Source organism: Nycticebus coucang, chromosome 22, assembly GCF_027406575.1.
Source record: "Nycticebus coucang isolate mNycCou1 chromosome 22, mNycCou1.pri, whole genome shotgun sequence".
Classification (NCBI taxonomy): Eukaryota; Metazoa; Chordata; class Mammalia; order Primates; family Lorisidae; genus Nycticebus; species Nycticebus coucang.
The window spans coordinates 9,103,139-9,121,940 of NC_069801.1; the positions used below are offsets into that span (position 1 = coordinate 9,103,139).

Consider the following 18,802-nt stretch of genomic DNA (forward strand, 5'->3'; position numbering starts at 1 on the left):
TACTGTGTCCTGATGCCTGCTATAGCAATCCCAAGACCTTTGCCAAGAATCTCACTATCTCACCCTCAGTAGAATACTGTGGTGTCACAGTTCACAGCAACCTCAACCTCAAACTCTTGGGCTTAAGTGATTCTCTTGGCTCAGCCTTTTAAGTACCTGGGACTACAGATGCTCACCACAGGGCCCTGCTATTTTTAGAGACGAGGTCTTGCTCTGGCTGGTCTCCAACTCATGAGTTCAGGCAATTTGCCTGCGTCAGCCTCCCAGATTGCTAGGATTACAGGCATGAGCCACTGTCCCCAGCCCTAATTCAGTGATTTTTAGTGCATTCCAAGATATGTCCAACTACCACCAAACCCAGTTTTAGAACATTTTCATCACATCAAGGAGAAACCCTGTATCCTTTAGCTATCCCAGACTTCCCGCATTTCCCTGGCCCTAAGCCGTCTCTCATCTACGTTCTATCTCCATATACGTCCGTGTGTACAGTCTTTTATGACTTGCTCTTTTCACATGACATGTTTTCAGCATTCATTCATGGTGTAGTGTGTATCAGAACTTCTACAGGTATCTTCGTATCATTTCAGATCTAAGTCATGTAATTCACATTTGCTTGAAATTTGATCATGTGTGATATACACTTTGGAAATGAGATTTGGGAGTGGTGATAAGTGAAGAGACCAATTGGCTTAGGCATTGAAGGTTTTTTTTTTTTGAGACAGAGCCTCAAGCTGTCGCCCTGGGTAGAGTGCCATGGCATCACAGCTCACAGCAACCTTTAACTCTTGGGCTTGCCTCGCAGCAAACTCAGACTCTTGGGCCTCCCAAGTAGCCTCAGCCTCCCAAGTAGCTGGGACTACAGGCACCTGCCACAATGCCCAGCTATTTTTTGGTTATAATTGTCATTATTGTTTGGTGGGCCTGGGCTGGATTCAAACCCACCAGCTTGGATGTATGTGGCTGAGCTATAGGCACCAAGCCTGAAGGGTTTTTGTTGTTGTTGTTTTTTTGGGGGGGAGGGGAGACAGAGTTTCATTATGTCACCCTCGGTAGAGTGCTGTGGCATCACAGCTCATAGCAACCTCCAACTCTTGGGCTTACTGATTCTCTTGCCTCAGCCTTCCAAGTAGCTGGGACTACAGGCACCCGCCACAACACCCGGCTATTTTTTAGTTGTAGTTGTCATTATTGTTTAGATGGTCTGGGCCAGATTCTAACCTGCCAGCCTTTATGTATGTGGCTGGCACCGTAACCACTGTGCTGTGCTTCAGTGTGGCTGAGCCCCATTGAAGGTTTTTATTGAGAGTTTTGGAAAAAAAATTTTTGAAAAGCAAAAGTTTGGCCTGAAATCTAAAAGAAGTAGCAAGTCTGACAGACATGAATTTTAAAAAGAAGTGGAGGAGTCTTGGAAATGATATCAGGTGACTTTTAAAGCAAGTACAAGGTGGTGAGGCTGTTAGGATGAATGAGCAGTAGCTTGAGAGTGGGATGACTTATCAGGTGGGTTATGAGCACTGGCTGTGACCAGCAAAACAGAGTGCTAAACACATGTGGAATCCCAAGGACCAGGTGACTGACTGTTAGACAGACAAGAAGAGATTTTTAAAATTAAGTAGCAATAATTATAACATTTCAAATAACATTTTATAATTTATAGCACTTTTTCATGGTTATTATTTCACCTGATGAGAATAAAAAATGGTAAATAGGAAGAGAGAAAATAAATGAATTACACATCTAAAATTATGTGAAAAGGTATTAATGGCATTAAGAAATGAACCTATCCCCTTTAGGATGTGATGCCTTAATCCTGTTATCTTAGCACTTTGGGAGGCCAAGATGAGAGGATAGCTGAGGTCAGGATAGAGTGAGCCCCAATCTCTACAAAAAATAGGAAAATGAGCCAGGCGTGGTGGTAGGTGCCTGTAGTCCCAGCTGCTTGGAAGCCTGAGGCACCAGGATCCCTTTAGCTGAGCAGTTTGAAGTTGCTGTGAGCCATGATTAACTCTGCTGCACTCCAGCCCAGGTGACAGCAAGGCCTTGTCTCAAGAAAAGAAAGTTTGAAATCCCAGGTTTTTGTTTGTTTGATTTTCTTTTTTTTACTTTTCATTTTGAAAGAAGCTCCGATTTCTAGAACAGTTAAGAGGAATTTTACAGAAGTGGTGTCGATTTGCCCTATTACTCGTGGTGTTCACTAGGAGTTCCGAGTTGAGGCCGTGTCTGCCAGCCTGCACTGTCGGAAAGTGACGTTGCTTTTTTCCCCTTGCATTAGCCAGTATTTTGTAGAGTGATACTTTGAGATTATAAATATTTTATTCCTCATCAAATTTTCTTTTTATTTATTTATTTATTTTATTAAATCATAGCTGTGTACATTAGTATGATCATGGGGCACCATACACTTGGTTTATCAGATTTGCTATTTACACACGTGTGTGTGTTGGTCATTCAGTCAGTCTGCACAGGTTCCTCTTTTATGCAGTTGTCTGTTACTCTCAGTATTTATTTAGCTGGTCAGTATTTCTTACCTTTGGCCAGAGGGAGCTCCTTTAACCTGCACTGTTATTTTGACTCGTGCCTTTACTTCTTTACTTTCTGACACAGCAAGTTATCCTGGACCTACCTTGTATTTTCCATGCATGGGTCCTGGAGTTTGCCACTTCTCCAGGGAGCTTGATTCCTTTAATCAGAGAGTGGAGTTGAGAAACTTATGACTGTGCATGAGGTGCACATGATGCTGTTGCAGTGTCACAGTCCACAGAGCCGTCCGAGGACAGAGCTGGGGATGGGAGTCTATCTCTGTACATACATTTATGTGTTTTATACGTATTTGTGTATTATTTTTATACTTGTATCTGTGCATGTCAAAACCCAGAAGTTCACCATCATTTACAATTCCAGTCCACCATCATAAAGTTCATTCTAATTTTCTCTTTGTTTGTATTTATAAACTTCCTTCCAGCGTTAAGAGCATTAACCTAATCAGTTTCCCTGAAGGTAGCTTGTCCTCCATCAGCACAACTGCTCTACTTCCTGTCTGGGCACCCTTGCCACCTCCACTGGGCTTTGGTCTCCACGTGCTGGGCATTCCCACTTCCGAGTCCTGCCCATTGTAGAAATGCCCGTCTCACCTCTCTCTCTGTCTGATGCTCTGGTTGGGCTCCTCTCCCTAACCCCTTAGCATGGATGTCTGGATGTCATGACCATCCCCCCACTCTGGGCTGCCCCATCGCCCTTGTGGACGCCTTTCTTGTCCTGTTTGGGGACTACTGAGACCCACGCTGGACCACAACAACCCACCCCTCCCAACTCTCAGCCCCATCGACTTTTGCTTCCACAGTCTCATCTAAAGGTTTGAGGACTAAATGGTTAGGAAAAGGGGGAAGGGAACTAGAAGAAAAATGGTGCATCTCAGATTTTTAAGTGGTAATTTCCAACTTATAATGAGCTTATACTAATGAGCAAGGCAGTAGAGGAATCCTTGTATGAAAACTTGATCTCACCTGGGTATTGGCAGTTTGATTCCCAGTCTGTAGCATCTACAGGATAAGCAAGATGCTTTCCTGTTGGTTTTGCTGCTGTGAATAGATGTATTCTCTTACTGTGAACATAAAAACAAGTATATGGGGATGGGAGATGGAGAAGTATAGCCCACTTTCATCTCTTTTTGCAGATAGAAGCAGCAGGAGCACATAATAGAAAGAGCATGATTTTTTCCTAGATTTGAGTTCTGGCTTTGTCACTTAAAGATATATTATAACTAGTGTATCCCGTTCCTCTCTGAGCTTCATGTTCCTCCTGACCTCCTAGGTTTGTTAGGAGGATAACTAAGATAATGTACATAAAGTGCTATGCAAAGGGATATAATGATAATAACACAGCAAACATTTATTGAGACCAAACCCAGTGCCAGGCACGTACTAAGTAGCTTGTGTTTATCAGACTGCCACAAGAACTGTAAGAGGAAGCCTAATTTCTCTCTTTGACATATCAGGAAACAGAGGCTCTAAGAGATTAAGTAACTTATCTCAGGTCACTCAGCTCATAAAAATCATACAGCTGGTTTTCAAATGCTGTCATTTTGACGCCAGCATTCATGCCACCATTAGTTTTTACTTTGTAAAATGTCATGCAAAAGCTGTCTTTGCAACACAGATGTAACATGCAGATTAGTTTGCGGTACCTGGAAGTGTCTGTTGCTCTGGAGGAGCTCCTACCTGGTGAGAGTGTATGTCATCCTGACCGCTGTGTCTGGAGTGCAGGTATTACTCAATGGAACTGCACAGATTGCCTTAGAGAAGATGAGCCTGCTAGCCCTGGAATCAGGCTGCAGAAATTCAGATCTGGGCCCTACCACATACTAGTTCTGTGACCATGCAGAAGTTATTTTATCTCACTAAGCCTTTACTTCCTTATCTATAAATAAGGATAATAATAGAATAAATGTCTTGGGATTGTCTTTAGGATTAAATGAATTGTTGCATGTAAATTTCATGGACCAATGCCTGGCACATAGTAAATTCTCTGCAAATATTACTTCCAGAATATAATGGATTCTATAGATTTTCCTGATTAACTTGGGAGCTCAACTAATGTTTATGCAATACATATATATATGTATATATGAGTCTCACCTTATCGCCCTCAGTAGAGTGCTGTGGCTTCACACAACTCACAGCAACCTCCAACTCCTGGGCTTAGGTGATTCTCTTGCCTCAGCCTCCCGAGTAGCTGGGACTACAGGCACTCGCCACAATGCCTGGCTATTCTTTTTGTTGCAATTTGGCCGGGGCTGGATTTGAACCTGCCACCCTCGGTATATGTGGCCGACGCCCTACCCACTGAGCCATAGGTGCCGCCCGTTTATGCAATATTTTTAAGGAGAAAATCTACTTAGAATTAGTAGCAGTGAACCAACTTAACATTTGAATATATTCAGCTTCTGAAAATTGTAAACCATCAATATAGTATACTTTTATAAACATTAGGGAGAGGTAGGAAGACCTCTGCTAAATTCTGTTTGTGAATCAGATATTTGAGAATATCATATATTGTGTATTTAATTGGATATCTTTTTAAGGTAAGGGCACCAGAGGGTCCCCATCTGGAACAGCGGCGAGTGTGGCATTACTACTAGTGTAGGAGATTGCCCAGCTATTTGTTTCTAATTTCTTAAAAAAAGGAAAAAATACTAGGTGTATGAAAATAACAAAATTTTTATAATTTATAATGCTTGTAATTTTTGGTTATCTGGTTCAGGAGGTTAGCATATTTCATACTAAATGAAAGTTTGATTAAGCATTTATGTAATGTGGAAAAACATCTAAGTACAGTTTCTACTTGAGAACTTAGCCATCCCTTAGGTAAGTTCTTAAAATGAGGAAATGGCTGTGGCAGCCCTGATGGCTCTTTCTGTGTGCACATTGGCTCCACAGGAACCAGGGAAGCGTTCTCAGCTGTGGAGGATGATGGGGACAGGAATGCTGGCTCACGAGGGCTCTTCAGTCCCTCACAACCCCAATAAGCCCTCAGCTACCCACTCCACGGAGGGGTCTGCCATTTTAGATATTGCTGGTCTCGCTGCAGTGACTGACAACAGGTAACTTTTTGGGCGACTTTGAATTCAACCTCATTGCTTTCAAATTCAGACTCAGGAAGTCTATACCAAAAATGAGAGTTATGTAAATGAAGTAAGGGTTTGTATTTTTCTTTCTTTGTGTGTGTATTTTTCTATGTATATTTTTCTTCACTCACAGAAACCTGTCAGATTCCCATATGTGAGTATTGGGCCTTTCCTTTTATTTTTTTTTTAAGTTGTTACGACAATATTCATGCAGATGTTAAGAAACTTGAAACATTAAACAGGTATGTTGGCTCAGCGCCTGTAGCTAAGTGGCTAGGGCGCCAGCCACGTACACCGGAGCTGGCAGGTTGAATTCAGCCCAGGCCTGCCAAACAACAATGACAACTACAACCAAAACTACAACCGGATATCGTGGCGGGTGCCTGTAGTCCCAGCTACTTGGGAGGCTGAGGCAAGAGAATCGCTTAAGTCCAAGAGTTGGAGGTTTCTGTGAGCTGTGACGCCTCGGCACTCTACCTAGGGTGACAGCTTGAGGATCTGTTTCAAAAGAAAAAAAGGGGAAAAAAGGGTATGTTATCAAAAGGGAGTATGTCTTTCACCTGAACTTCTAATCTGCTCCTATTCAGTGGAAGTGACATTTCTTTTTTAAAAAAATCTAATGATTTTATTAATTTTTTCAAAAGCAAAAATTAAATTATTGAGAGAATAATTACATGTTCCATAAAATTAATTTGTTTTCAGATGATCCTTCATTTCCTCATAAACAGACTTTAGATGACTTACAAGTTAAAACACAAAAGTATTTAGAAATACCACAGAAGATTGTTGAAAAGATTTTAAATACATTTAATAGATACCCCTTCCCATACTGCATGGTAGCTTGTCAATGTGAGAATGTGAGAATATTATTAGTGTGTGGTGGTGTGAGTCTTTTTATTTATTTATTTATTTATTTTTGAGACAGAGTGTCACTATGTCACCCTCTGTAGAGTGCCTTGGCATCACAGCTTACAGCAACCTCCAACTCTTGGACTTAAGTGAGTTTCTTGCCTCAGCCTCACTAATAGCTGGGACTGTAGGCGCCCACCACAACGCCTGGCTATTTTTGTTGCAGTTGCCATTGTTGTTCTGGCTGGCCCACACTTGGGTTCTTTCCCACTAGCCTCAGTGTATGTGGCTGGAGCCGTAACCACTGTGCTACAGGTGCCGAGCTGGTGGCATGAATCCTTCAAGTCTTACCTCTTCGTGCCCCCTCTTTGTTGATTTTCATCTTGTCTTATTCCTCCTTCCTCACTAAGAGATACCTAGCTGCAGCAGGATTCATACCGTAACTTCCCCTTGGACGTTAAGGGTAGGGAATGTTAGGAAGAAGCGGCCTCCATCCTTGTGTCCTCTTCAGGCCTGCAGGAGTTGACTCAGAGGAATCATTACACTTTTCCTTTCTCTAGATATGAGCCACTGATGCTGAGAAAGCCTGATCGCAGGCGAAGCACAACTCAGACGTGGAGTTTCCGAGAAGGAAAACTGACCTGTGGGTTGCATGGGCTGGTTGTCCAGGTTCGTAGTTTTTGATAGCCCCATATGTGGCAAGCCATGGTTGAGCTTTCTTTGAAACAAAGTCTCAACTAGGTTATATGTGATAAGTTGTCAAACAGGAAAAGTCAATAAAAAGTATCCTATTTTACCATGTTAGTTAAAAGAAAGTCATGAAACTATTATTTTGCATCTGTGTATATTTACATGGGAAGGAAATGTTTTGAAGGTGATACACCATAAATGTATTAAGAATGGGTTTTGGGCGATAGGATTTTTTATCTTGGCTTATGTGGATTTTTCCTTTAACATAAATTATCTGTATAATTTTAAAAGAAAGAAAAATGTTCATTGCCAAGTGAGGTGGATTAGTTTTAGAAGTTAGTACAATAGCTGCAGGTCCTCTAGGAGATGGTAAACAGTAACCAAGATTCTACATGCTCTCGATTTGATTTACTTCCACATTCTCAGTGGTGCCCAAATTAGCATTTAATTGTCATAGTAAATGTCAGAATGGAGATTGCTGGACAGTTTCCTCTGTCCTCTTCTCATCCAGACTACTCCATGATAAACTTCCAGGTACTTTCTAAGCAAATATGTGTTGGAAAATTACCCAGAATTTAGATTTTCTGCCCTTTCTGGCTTCAGTCTGGGAAGGAGACAATGGGTCTGAGAAGTAGGAAGCAACCTGGAAATTATACGATGCTGGGAAGTGCACCCTGGGGACATCAGCGGATGTCCATCTTGGGCATATAGCAGAACAACATGTGCAGCTGAGTTGCTGTTCTGTCTCAGCCTGGTAAAGAGAGCCCTTGATAGAGAATGGTTAGTGTGTTTAATCCCTGGTAGAAACCAGGCTATCCTTCCATACAGGGAGATTGTACTCCAGGGCAGTTTGCAAAACTGTAAGAAGCCTCTGACTACTTTTGGTGAGATTTATTTTCTTTATTTCTATTGCCCTGAGCCTTTTTCATCAAAGACTAGCTGCTTATTTATATGAAGCACACATCTGGAATGGATTTGTGATTTTCAATTAGCAATACATTTCAGACTTCTAGAGGCAAAAGAAGGCTTGTTATAATTGGTGGGTTCCGTGTCTGACCCTGACTTTACTCAGTTTGTTTCTAAAATGCATGTAATTCTAATTCTCTTGGAGCATTTTCTTCCTTAAAATCCATTTCTGGTATTTGTTGTTTTGTGAATCTATTTCATCATCTCTGCTTGTGAGTGACCCTGTAATAATAGTATTCAGCAGAGCAGATTGTGTTTTGGTTAGGGAAATCAGCTTGTTTCAATATTGTTATGTTGAATAAAGTAATTGAAAGCATTAAAACATTTTCTGACACTGCCCTTTTAGGTTATATACGCACTTTCTTTCTAAACCTATAATAATCATAAAAAGCTTTCTCTGTGTTAAAACCTATCTTACAAATGCAACTCAAAATTTCCTTTTCATTACTCAGTATTTAAAAACGAGCTTAGGACATTTAGACACTCTTTGCTCGTGTCCTCTCCATTCTTCTGTTTCCTTTCTGCATTGTTCTGTAGACTCCGTTTACTTGGCTATAACAACAAGGGAGTTTTTTTCCAAAGGCCTGGATAACTGGGCACAAAGTGACATTCTTAGCTCTGTATTTCCTTTTAGAAGAGGAGCCATCTTTAGAGCTTTGGGTTAGTTGTCCAGGTATAGACAGCTCCCTTTGAGGAGATTTTCAACTCTAGAATTTCCTTCTTTCTGGAAAGTTAAATGATATTAATAATTATTTTGTTTTCAGAATATTTCAGACTTTTTTCTTTTTCAGACAGTCTTAACCCTGTTGCCGTAGGCTAGCGTGCCATGCTGTCAACCTGGCTCACAGCAACCTCAAATTCCTGGGTTCAAGCAATCCTTCCACCTTAGCCACCCAAGTTTCTGGGACTACAGGCACCTGCCATGATGCCCTGCTAATTTTTCTATTTTTAATAGAGAGAGGGGGTCTCACTTGGCTCAGGCTAGTCTCAAACTCCTGACCTCAAGGGATCCTCCTGCCTCATCTTTCCAGAATGCTAGGATTACAGATATGAGCTACCATGTCTGGTGTAATTTTTAGATTGTTAAACAAAATCTAATCAGAATATTCTCTGGCTACTTTTTTTTTTTTTTGTAGAGACAGAGTCTCACCTTACCGCCTTCAGTAGAGTGCCATGATGTACACAGGACTCACAGCAACCTCTAGCTCTTGGGCTTCCGCGATTCTCCTGCCTCAGCCTCCCAAGCAGCTGGGATTACAGGCGCCCACCACAACGCCCAGCTATTTCTCTGGCTACTTTTTAAAATTTTTGCTTTAAGGGTTAGAAGTTATGATAAGGCAGAGTAAAACCGATATACTTTATTCATAGAATTATCTCCTACTGATAATTTCTCAAATTCTTATACCGTAACTTTCCATTTTACTCAAATAATCCTAACTGATTTTGATTATCTGCAAAGCTGAATGAGTAGTAAATGCTTTGCTATACATTCATCATGGCACTTCAGAAGACAATTTAAATTTAATAACATGTTTCAAATGGCATGTGAAACTTTTCAAAGTTGTTGCCTGTGCCTTTTCTCACACATCTTTACTTCAATATCTTTTAGGCCAAAGGAGGGCTTTCTGGTTTGTTTGATGGAGCTGAAGTTGTGCTTGGTCCTGACACTTCCATGGAGCTTCTGGGGCCAGTTCCACCTGAACAACAATTTATTAATCAAAAGATGAGGCCTGGTTCTGGAATCTTATCCATCAGAGTCATCCCAGATGGGCCAACCAGGGCACTCCAGGTGATAATTTATCGTAAGAACTGACATAGAACTCAATGTACTTTCCCCTCCCATTGGTTAGTCATTCAATAAATACTTATTGAATAATTTATGCCAGAACATATTTCTGTAAAATGGGGATAGAATCTCTCTCACAAAGTTGTTAATAATAAAGTAGAAGTAAAATAAAAATATAAATAAAATGTAAAATGACAAGAAAAATATAAGAATTAAGATTATTCTAAGATATTATCAATGTTATTAATCATACTAATATTAATTTTACCAATTGATATATCAGTAACATTAACAACAAGAATATATAAAGTTTCTAATCAGAAAATTAAAATGTTGTGTTACGAGGGTAGAAGTGAACAGTATAGGGAAAGGGTTTGTGTTCCCAGATTTGGCAGTTGAGGGAGCATTCTGAGGGAAATAATGCTTATGCTGAGACCTAAAGGTTAGCTAGAAGGAGTTAGCCAAATAGGGAAAGGATGAGGGACTGTGTCATAAATAATAGTGCGTTCATCAGCAGTTGTTTATTGGCACCTGTAGGGTCCAGGCACAGTCCTGACACAGTGGACAGACACAATCCCCTGCCTTCGTGGAGCTTACTTTCTCATGGGTAGACAAACAATGAGTAACAATAAGTAAGTCGCATAGTGTTCGGGAATACTTGGCTTGGGCTGTAATTTGAGATTACATACATACAGCCTAATAATTCTACTACCTGAGGCTCTCCACTGTCTGCAGCTTGAGAATTTGCCATGTAGACTTAAAACCAGTTACTCCTTCATTACTACACAAATCTCACCTGAGCAGTACTTTTGAAACTATTAACTTCCATAGAATTCTTGAGCATGTAAGTGACTTGGAATACACAATGTCATGGGCTAGAGTGGGTTTCACAGTATTATTTTACTTGACTTCAGATAACAGATTTCTGCCAACGGAAAAGTGACCGTTTATCTTATGAAGTAGATGAACTTCCTGTAACTGAACAGGAGCTGCAGAAATTAAGGAATCCAGATACAGAACAGGAATTAGAAGTAAGTTTTAAATGTTGCAAGTTTATTTTTTCAATTATCAATTTTGTGTAGAATTTCACTCTGTGGTTTTCTCAGTTTAGACCTTTTCTTTTTGCCCTGTGGTTCTAAATATGGGTTTTACTTCTCTTGTGTTTACTGTTGTCACAACAGGAATGTGTGACTATGTCATATAAATAACAACTGAACTTTATGTGGAATCAGAATATAACAAATACTGCTAAAGGAAAGTTACAATAAAGGAAGCTCAACTATTTGTATTTTAATGAAATTTAAGATAAATAAACTAGGGTTTTGTAGCTGTAGTTCACTCTGATATCCTCTTTATTATCTTTCTCTTTGGTCATTGGGAAGAGAATGAAAGTTTTTAAGAAGAAGATGAGATGAACATGAAAAAGCATACTGATTTGATATTTATTAAGTGATTTTTTTTTTTTTTTTTTTTTGAGACAGAGCCTCAAGCTGTCGCCCTGGGTAGAATGCTGTGGCTTCACAGCTCACAGCAACCTCTAACTCCTGGGGTTAAGCAATTCTCCTGCCTCAGTCTCCCAAGTAGCTCAAGTAGCTGGGACTACAGGTGCCTGTCACAATGCCCGGCCATTTTTTGGTTGCAGCCATCATTGTTGTTTGGCGGGCCCAGGCTGGATTCAAACCCACCAGCTCAAGTGTATGAGACACAGGTGCCGAGCCTATTCAGTGATTTTTTTTTTTTTTAAATCAAATGCTTATATGTAAAGCACTTTATTGGATGTTATCAATTTCAATGAATGAGCAATTAAGAACTTTCATCCTGGCCTGGCACCTGTAGCACAGTGGTTATAGTGTTGGCCACATACACCGAGGCTGGAGGGTTCGAACCCGGCCCGGGCCAGCTAAACAGCAATGACAACCACAGCAACAAAATAGCTGGGCCTTGTGGCGGGCGCCTGTAGTCCCAGCTACTTGGGAGGTTGAGGCAAGCGAATCGCTTAAGCCTGAGAGTTTGAGGTTGCTGTGAGCTGTAACGCCACAGCACTCTACCCAGGGCGACATAGTGAGACTGTCTCAAAAAAAACAAGAACTTTCATCCTAAATAGGAAAAATAATTACATTTTCTGTAATGAAATGCAGAATGTCATCAGAAATATCTGATAGAAATAGCATCCCATCACTTTGGAGTGCTAGTTGGGGTGGGAGGAAGCACCTGGAAAGGAAGGCGTCCAATGAGTTAGCAGCATTGGAGCCATACAGGTGAATAATAGGATTCTTCTTAATAGTTTTCATCTGCATAGAGGTAAGGAGTAGAGAGATTTACGCCATTTTGCTTTCTTGTACTTTCCTGGCCACCCTGAACAATCAAGGTGCCATATTTTGGTGTCCTTTCAGGTGCTTGTGAGGTTAGAAGGTGGAATTGGATTGTCCTTGATTAATAAAGTCCCAGAAGAGTTGATCTTTGCAAGTCTTACAGGAATCAATGTGCACTATACACAGCTGGCAACCAGTCACATGCTGGAACTTAGCATACAGGATGTACAGGTAAGGGGTGAAGAGCTGTTAATCCTCGTTTTCATTTTATTTTTTAATTTATTTTTTGAGACAAGAGTCTAACTTTGTTGCTCCTGGTAGAGTGCTGTGGCGTCATAGCTCACAGCAACCTCAAACTCCTGGGCTTTACTATTCTCTTGCCTCAGCCTCCAAAGTAGCGGGGACTACAGGCACCTGCCACAATGCCTGGCTTTTTTTTTTTTTTTTTAAAGAGACGAGGTCTCGCTCTGGCTCAGGTTGGTCTTGAACCTGTGAGCTCAGGCAGTCCACCTGCCTTGGCCTCCCAAGTGCTGAGATTATAGACATGATTCACCACTCCCAGCCTAATCTCCTGTTTTCATGCTGAATGCCCAACCAGATCTAGTGCTTGGTGTTCTAAAAACTTTAATGTTTTTGAGGAAGTATCTCATGGCCTTCAAAGAATCATTCTACAAAATAGTTGTGTTTATGTACATTTGTCTTACTAATTAATTTTTTACTCTACAGCAGAATTCCAAATATAATAGCTGGTCTATAAATAAATAATTCAGTCAAGGAATGCATGGAGGAAATTGATCCATGGTTCTATATCTTGCCAATAGAAAAAAAACAGGAAATATAACCATCATTTGGAGGAACTAAGGTTCATCATACAGAAAAAAAACAAGGAAACTAGACTTCCTTCTCCAGTCTAGGTAGAATAACAAGGACTAGATTTACTTTCCCAGCTGAAACAACCAGAAATTCAAATAAAATAAAACAGTTTTAAGACACTGGATATCAATAGTGAAGGACAGTTTCCTGAAAGGTGGGAAACAAAAGAGGTGAGCCCTGAATTGCCAATGCTTATCACCTTGAGAAAGTGGTCTTGGCACTGCAGGGGAGACTGAGATAAACCTGGTAGTGCAGATAACTTGAAAAAATCGAGCTGAGATTTCAGAGAGACCAAAACATCCATTAGAGGACAGTTTACCTAGCAGGAGGGAGGTATATAGAAAGACAGCTCTGGAGATCTGTAAAGGGTCCCTCTACAACCTTCCTAATGTCACAATGTATTTTCATTGTTAAAAGGGGGTTGCGACCCACAGGTTGAGAACCACTGCCCTAGAGTATTCAGCAGACTGTTGATCTGTGACTACCCATCAAAAAGGATGAGAGAGAACAGTGCTGGTTGCTCATACAGGGCTAGAGATAGAGCTTGTTCCCTCTAGTCAGACTGAAAAAACTAAGAATTAATGGGACAGTGGCGGGATCTCAGGGAAGTCTTGCCTCTGTGGTGAATTATCTCTAGACCAAGCACTGATCCGCACCTGCCTGTGAAATCATGTAAGAAGGTGCTGAGTAAATTAATCGTATCTCTGTAAAAAGCTCAGAAGACTTATTAAAATACAAAAATATTCAGGACCCAACAAGGTGAAATTCACAATATCTGACATCTTATCAAAAGTTATCAGGTGTGCAAAAGAACAGGGAAACACTATATAATAAGGAGAATAATGGATCAAAACACCCACAGGTAACACAGATGTTAGAATTTTTAGAGAACATTAAAACTGTTAATATAACTACTCTGTCTGCTCAAAAAGTTAAGTAGAGACATGAAAGACATACAAACTCAAACTTGTAGAGATTTAAATGAAGTGAAAATTACACTAGGTGGAATATAACATATAACTGTGAAGGAAACTATGCCAAAGCACATTATAATCAAATTAGTCAAAACCAGTGATAACTCAGCCAGAGAGGGAAAAGGTGTGTGGATATGCAAAGGAACAAAGATAAGGATGACATCAGATTTCTCGTTGGGAACAATTGAAATGAGAAGGCAGTAAGCCAAAAAAAAAAAAAAAAATTTTTTTTTTTTTTTGAGGTAGGGTCTTTCTCTGTTTCCTAGGCTAGAGTGTAGTGGGGACATCATTGTTCAGTGCAACCCCAAACTCCAAGGCTCAAGCAGTTGTCCTGCCTCACCCTCTCAAGTAACTGGAACTACGGTTGTGTATCACCATGTCTGGCTAATTTTTCTAATTTTTTTTTTTTTTTTTTAAGAGACTGAGTCTCACTTTGTCCCTTGGTACAGTGCCATGGCATCACAGCTCACAGAAACCTTCAACTCCTGGGCTTAGGCGATTCTCTTGCCTCAGCCTCCCGAGTAGCTGGGACTACAGGCTCCTGCCACAATGCCTGGCTATTTTTTGTTGCAGTTTGGCCGGGGTCTGGTTTGAACCTGCCACCCTTGGTATATGGGACAGTGGTGCCCTACCCATTGAGCCCCAGGTGCCACCCAATTGTTCTAATTTTTATAGAGATGAGGTCTCACTCTTGCTCAGGCTAGTCTTGAACTTCTGACCACATCCTCCTACTTTGGCATCCCAAATTGCTAGGATCATAAGCTTGAGTCACTGTGCCCAGCCACTAAAATCTTCAAAGAACTAAAAGAGGTAGAATAAAAACAAACTCTATTCTCAGCAAAAATATCTTTCAAAGACAAAAAATGAAGGCTTGGCGCCTGTAGCTCAGCAGCTAGGGTGCCAGCCACATACACTGGAACTGGCAGGTTCAAGTGCAGTCTGGGCCTGCCAAACAACAATGACAACTACAACCGAAAAATAGCTAGGCGTTGTGGCGGGTGCCTGTAGTCTCAGCGCTTAGCTGGGAGGCTGAGGCAAGAGAATCACTTAAGCCCAAGAGTTTGACTTTGTTGTGAGCTTGACACCACGCATTCTACTGAGGGCGATGTAATAAGACTCTGTCTCAAAAAAAAAGACAAAAGTGAAATAAAGATGTTTTTGGACATACAGAAGCCAAAAGAATTTAATCATAACAAAATCATAAAAATGTTAAAGGATATCATCAGGCAGATACCAACAATGGTGTCAGATAGAAGTCTGGATCTAAATGAAGTAGTGAAGAATGCCTGAAATGATGTGACATGGGTAAATAGATTAGATCTCCTAAAGAGATAATTGACTATTCTGACAGAATTTATAGCACTGTATTTTGGATTCTATAACTTGTAAGAGTAAAATGCATATCAATAATAGGGTAAAGCCTAAAGGGAAGAAATGGAAGCACGTGCTGTAATCTTCTTATATACAAAGTGGTATCATGTAATTTGAACGTGGACTGATAAATCGAAGATACATACTATAAAAAAAAAAAAAAGGCATACTATAAACTCTAAAGCATCCACGAAAATAACAACAAAATAAGTTATAACTTATAATCCAACAGAGGAGATAAAATGGAATCATAAAATAATACTTGATTAATCCAAGAGGAGGCAGAGATTAGGAAAAAGAACACCTGGGACAAATAGAAAATAAATAGCAAGATGGTAGACTCAAATCTAACTATCTGTTAACTAAAGTGAAGTGCTATAAATCCCCTAATAAAGAGGAGAAGAGATCATCAGATCATATAAAAACATAGCAAGACCCAATTATATATGCTGCCTACAAGAAACGCACATTAACTATAAAGACACAAATAGGTTAAAAGTGATAAAGGTGGGGTGGCGCCTGTGGCTCAGTGAGTAGGGTGCCGGCCCTGTATACCGAGGGTGGCAGGTTCAAACCCAGCCCTGGCCAAACTGCAACAGAAAAATAGCCAGGCGTTGTGGCGGGCGCCAGTAGACCCAGCTGCTCGGGAGGCTGAGGCAGGAGAATCGCAGAAGCCCAAGAGCTAGAGGTTGCTATGAGTCCTGTGACATCATGGCACTCTACTGAAGGCAGTAAAGTGAGACTCTGTCGCTACAAAAAAAAAAAAAAGTGATAAAGGTGGAAAAAGATCTGTCATGCTAACATTCTTCATGAGAAAGTGGGATGGGTAGATTAATACCAGAATAGATTTCAGATCAAAGAATAGTAATAATATTATTAAAAATAATTCCTAAAGATAAAGGAGTTAATAAGTCAAGAGGACACAACACATTAGTAGATATGCCTAATCACAGACCTTCAAAATACATAAGTAAAAAAGGTGATAGAACTGAAAGAAGAAATAGACATATGCATGATTATGCCTGCAGATTTTGATACCACTTTCTTAATAATTGGTAGAACATATTTGTTTATATCAGCAAATTATCAAAGATTTACTAGACTTACCACACACAGTGGCTGATGCCTGTAGTCCTAGCACTCTGAGGCAGAGATGGGTGGATTACTGATTTCATAGGTTTGAGACTAGCCTGAGCAGGAGGGAGCCCCTATCTCTAAAAATAGCCAGGTATTGTGGTGGGCACCTGTATTCCCAGTTATTTGGGACGCTAAGGCAAGAAGATCACTTGAGTCAAAGAGTTTGATTGAGGTTGCTTGTGAGCTGTGATGCCAGAGCACTCTACCCAGGGAGACAGTGTGAGAGTCTGTCTCAGAAAAAAAAAAAAAAATACAAAAATCACGCCTATAATCCTAGCACTCTGGGAAGCAAAGGCAGGTGAATTGCCTGAGTTCACAAGTTGGAGACCCGCCTGAGCCAGAGTGAGACCTCGTCTCTAAAAATAGCCCAGTGTTGTGGTGGGCGCCTGTAACCCCAGCTACTTGGAAAGCTGAGACAAGAGAATTGCTTGAGCCAAAGAGTTTGAGGTTGCTGTGAGCTGTGATGCCACGGCACTCTATCAGGGACAACAAAGTGAGACTCTGTCTAAGAAAAAAAAAGAAAAAAATCCCAGATTTGAACCCACTATCAATCCACTAGATCTAATTGAGCACATTCTGGACCATAAAACAATTCTCAGTAAGTTCAAAAGGATTCAAGTCATACATAGTATGTTCTCTTACCACAATGGAATTAAGGTAGAAATATAGAAAGATAGCTGGGAAAAATCTCCTAGATATTTGGAAAATGATATACTTCTAAATACCCGCAGATCAAAGAAGTCAAAACAGTAGTTAGGAAGTATTATGAACTGAATGATGTTGAAAACACAAAATTTCGAAACTTGTGCCATCATACTAGAGCAGTACTAAAGGGAAATTTATAACACTAAATGCTTTATTTATATGGAAAGAAGGTTCTCAAAACAAAGAGGGCAAATTAAAACCAAAATAAGCAGAAGAAAGGAAATACTAATGTTCATAGTGGAAAATCATTGAACTAGAAATCAGTGACTGCAGCAGAGAAAATCAGTAAATCAAAAGTTAGTTCTCTGATTAGGAGGAAAAGGAGGATGCAGATTACCCATATCAGAGAGGTGTCACACTAGCCAAATACTTCCAATTGTCTAGGAATGGGGCTTTCCTCAATGGCTTATGGAAAAGAAGTGGGGGGTATGGGGGGGAGTACATGGGAGGTGGGATGAGATTGGGGAGGGAGCACTACTAGCCAGAGAAAGAGAAGGAAAGCAGGCAGAGAGAGATTGATTTTAGTCCTTACTAAAAACACTATGAGTTAATTTTTTTTTTGAGACAGAGTCTCACTTGGTTACCCTTGGTAGAGTGGCGTGGCATCTTAGCTCACAGCAACCCCAAACTCTTGGGTTCAGGTGATTCTCTTGCCTCAGCCTCCCAGGGAGCTGGGACTATGGGCACCTGCCACAGCGTCTGGCTCTTCATTTTTGGAGATGGGGTCTGGCTCTTTCTCAGACTGGTCTCAAACTCATGAGCTCAGGCGATCCACCCACCTCAGCTTCCCAAGTGCTGGGATTACAGGCGTGAGCCACCACACCTGGCTAATAATTTTTCTGTTAATTTTCTATAAAGACCAAGCATCCTTACAAATACTTCTTGGATTTTTGCAAGGCTTTGATTAATTTGGAGTTACCAAAAAAGTTGATTTTGATGATTTTTAGAAGAGTTCTAACGTTCTGGTAGATATTAAAACAACTCCTGTATCTATCTATTTATCTCTTTGTAACATCATACTTGGAGCCATTCTCTTTTCTTACCTCCACCAAAATTGAAATATATATAGGAAACTAGTTCATTGTAAACATTTCCAAAAGAAGGATCCAAAGTCCCATGTGGTCGTTTTTCTCTCCCTTTGGTCAGCCTGCATTCCTACTAGGAGTACACAATGTGTCTCCTGTAATTGGCACTCCTTCTTAGTAAATGGAAATTAGTAATTCTCAGTTAAGTACACCTTGTTATCCGATATATTTAGGGAAAGAAGAAGGGAGAGGGCCAAGTAGATGGGATCTTTGTCATTTCGTATATTGGATGAAATAAGTAACCATTCATTTATTCAGTAAATTTTTTTAAAGAGTGTCAGCTATGTGCCAGGCAATATACTAGGCTCTGGAGATACAGTTGTGACTGAAAAAATGTAGTCTCTGCTCTCTTTGAGCTAATGGGAGAGGAGGTCAGCCAATAAATAAGCAAGCAAATAAATGTTGACATCCTGTGACAGTTGCTGTAAAGA

The 18,802-nt window shown here is 40.4% G+C and overlaps 1 protein-coding gene across 7 annotated transcripts in view; it reads left to right on the forward strand.

The window, feature by feature from the left end:
* The window catches only part of VPS13D (vacuolar protein sorting 13 homolog D), a 295,192-nt gene that overhangs the window by 153,032 nt on the left and 123,358 nt on the right, over positions 1–18,802 (forward strand). For all 7 annotated transcript variants that reach the window (XM_053575043.1, XM_053575036.1, XM_053575039.1 and 4 more), the window contains 5 exons: positions 5,436–5,599; positions 7,033–7,141; positions 9,738–9,917; positions 10,829–10,945; positions 12,308–12,457. In XM_053575043.1, the coding sequence (XP_053431018.1) occupies positions 5,436–5,599; positions 7,033–7,141; positions 9,738–9,917; positions 10,829–10,945; positions 12,308–12,457 (720 nt within the window). The remainder of the gene's footprint in view (positions 1–5,435; positions 5,600–7,032; positions 7,142–9,737; positions 9,918–10,828; positions 10,946–12,307; positions 12,458–18,802) is intronic.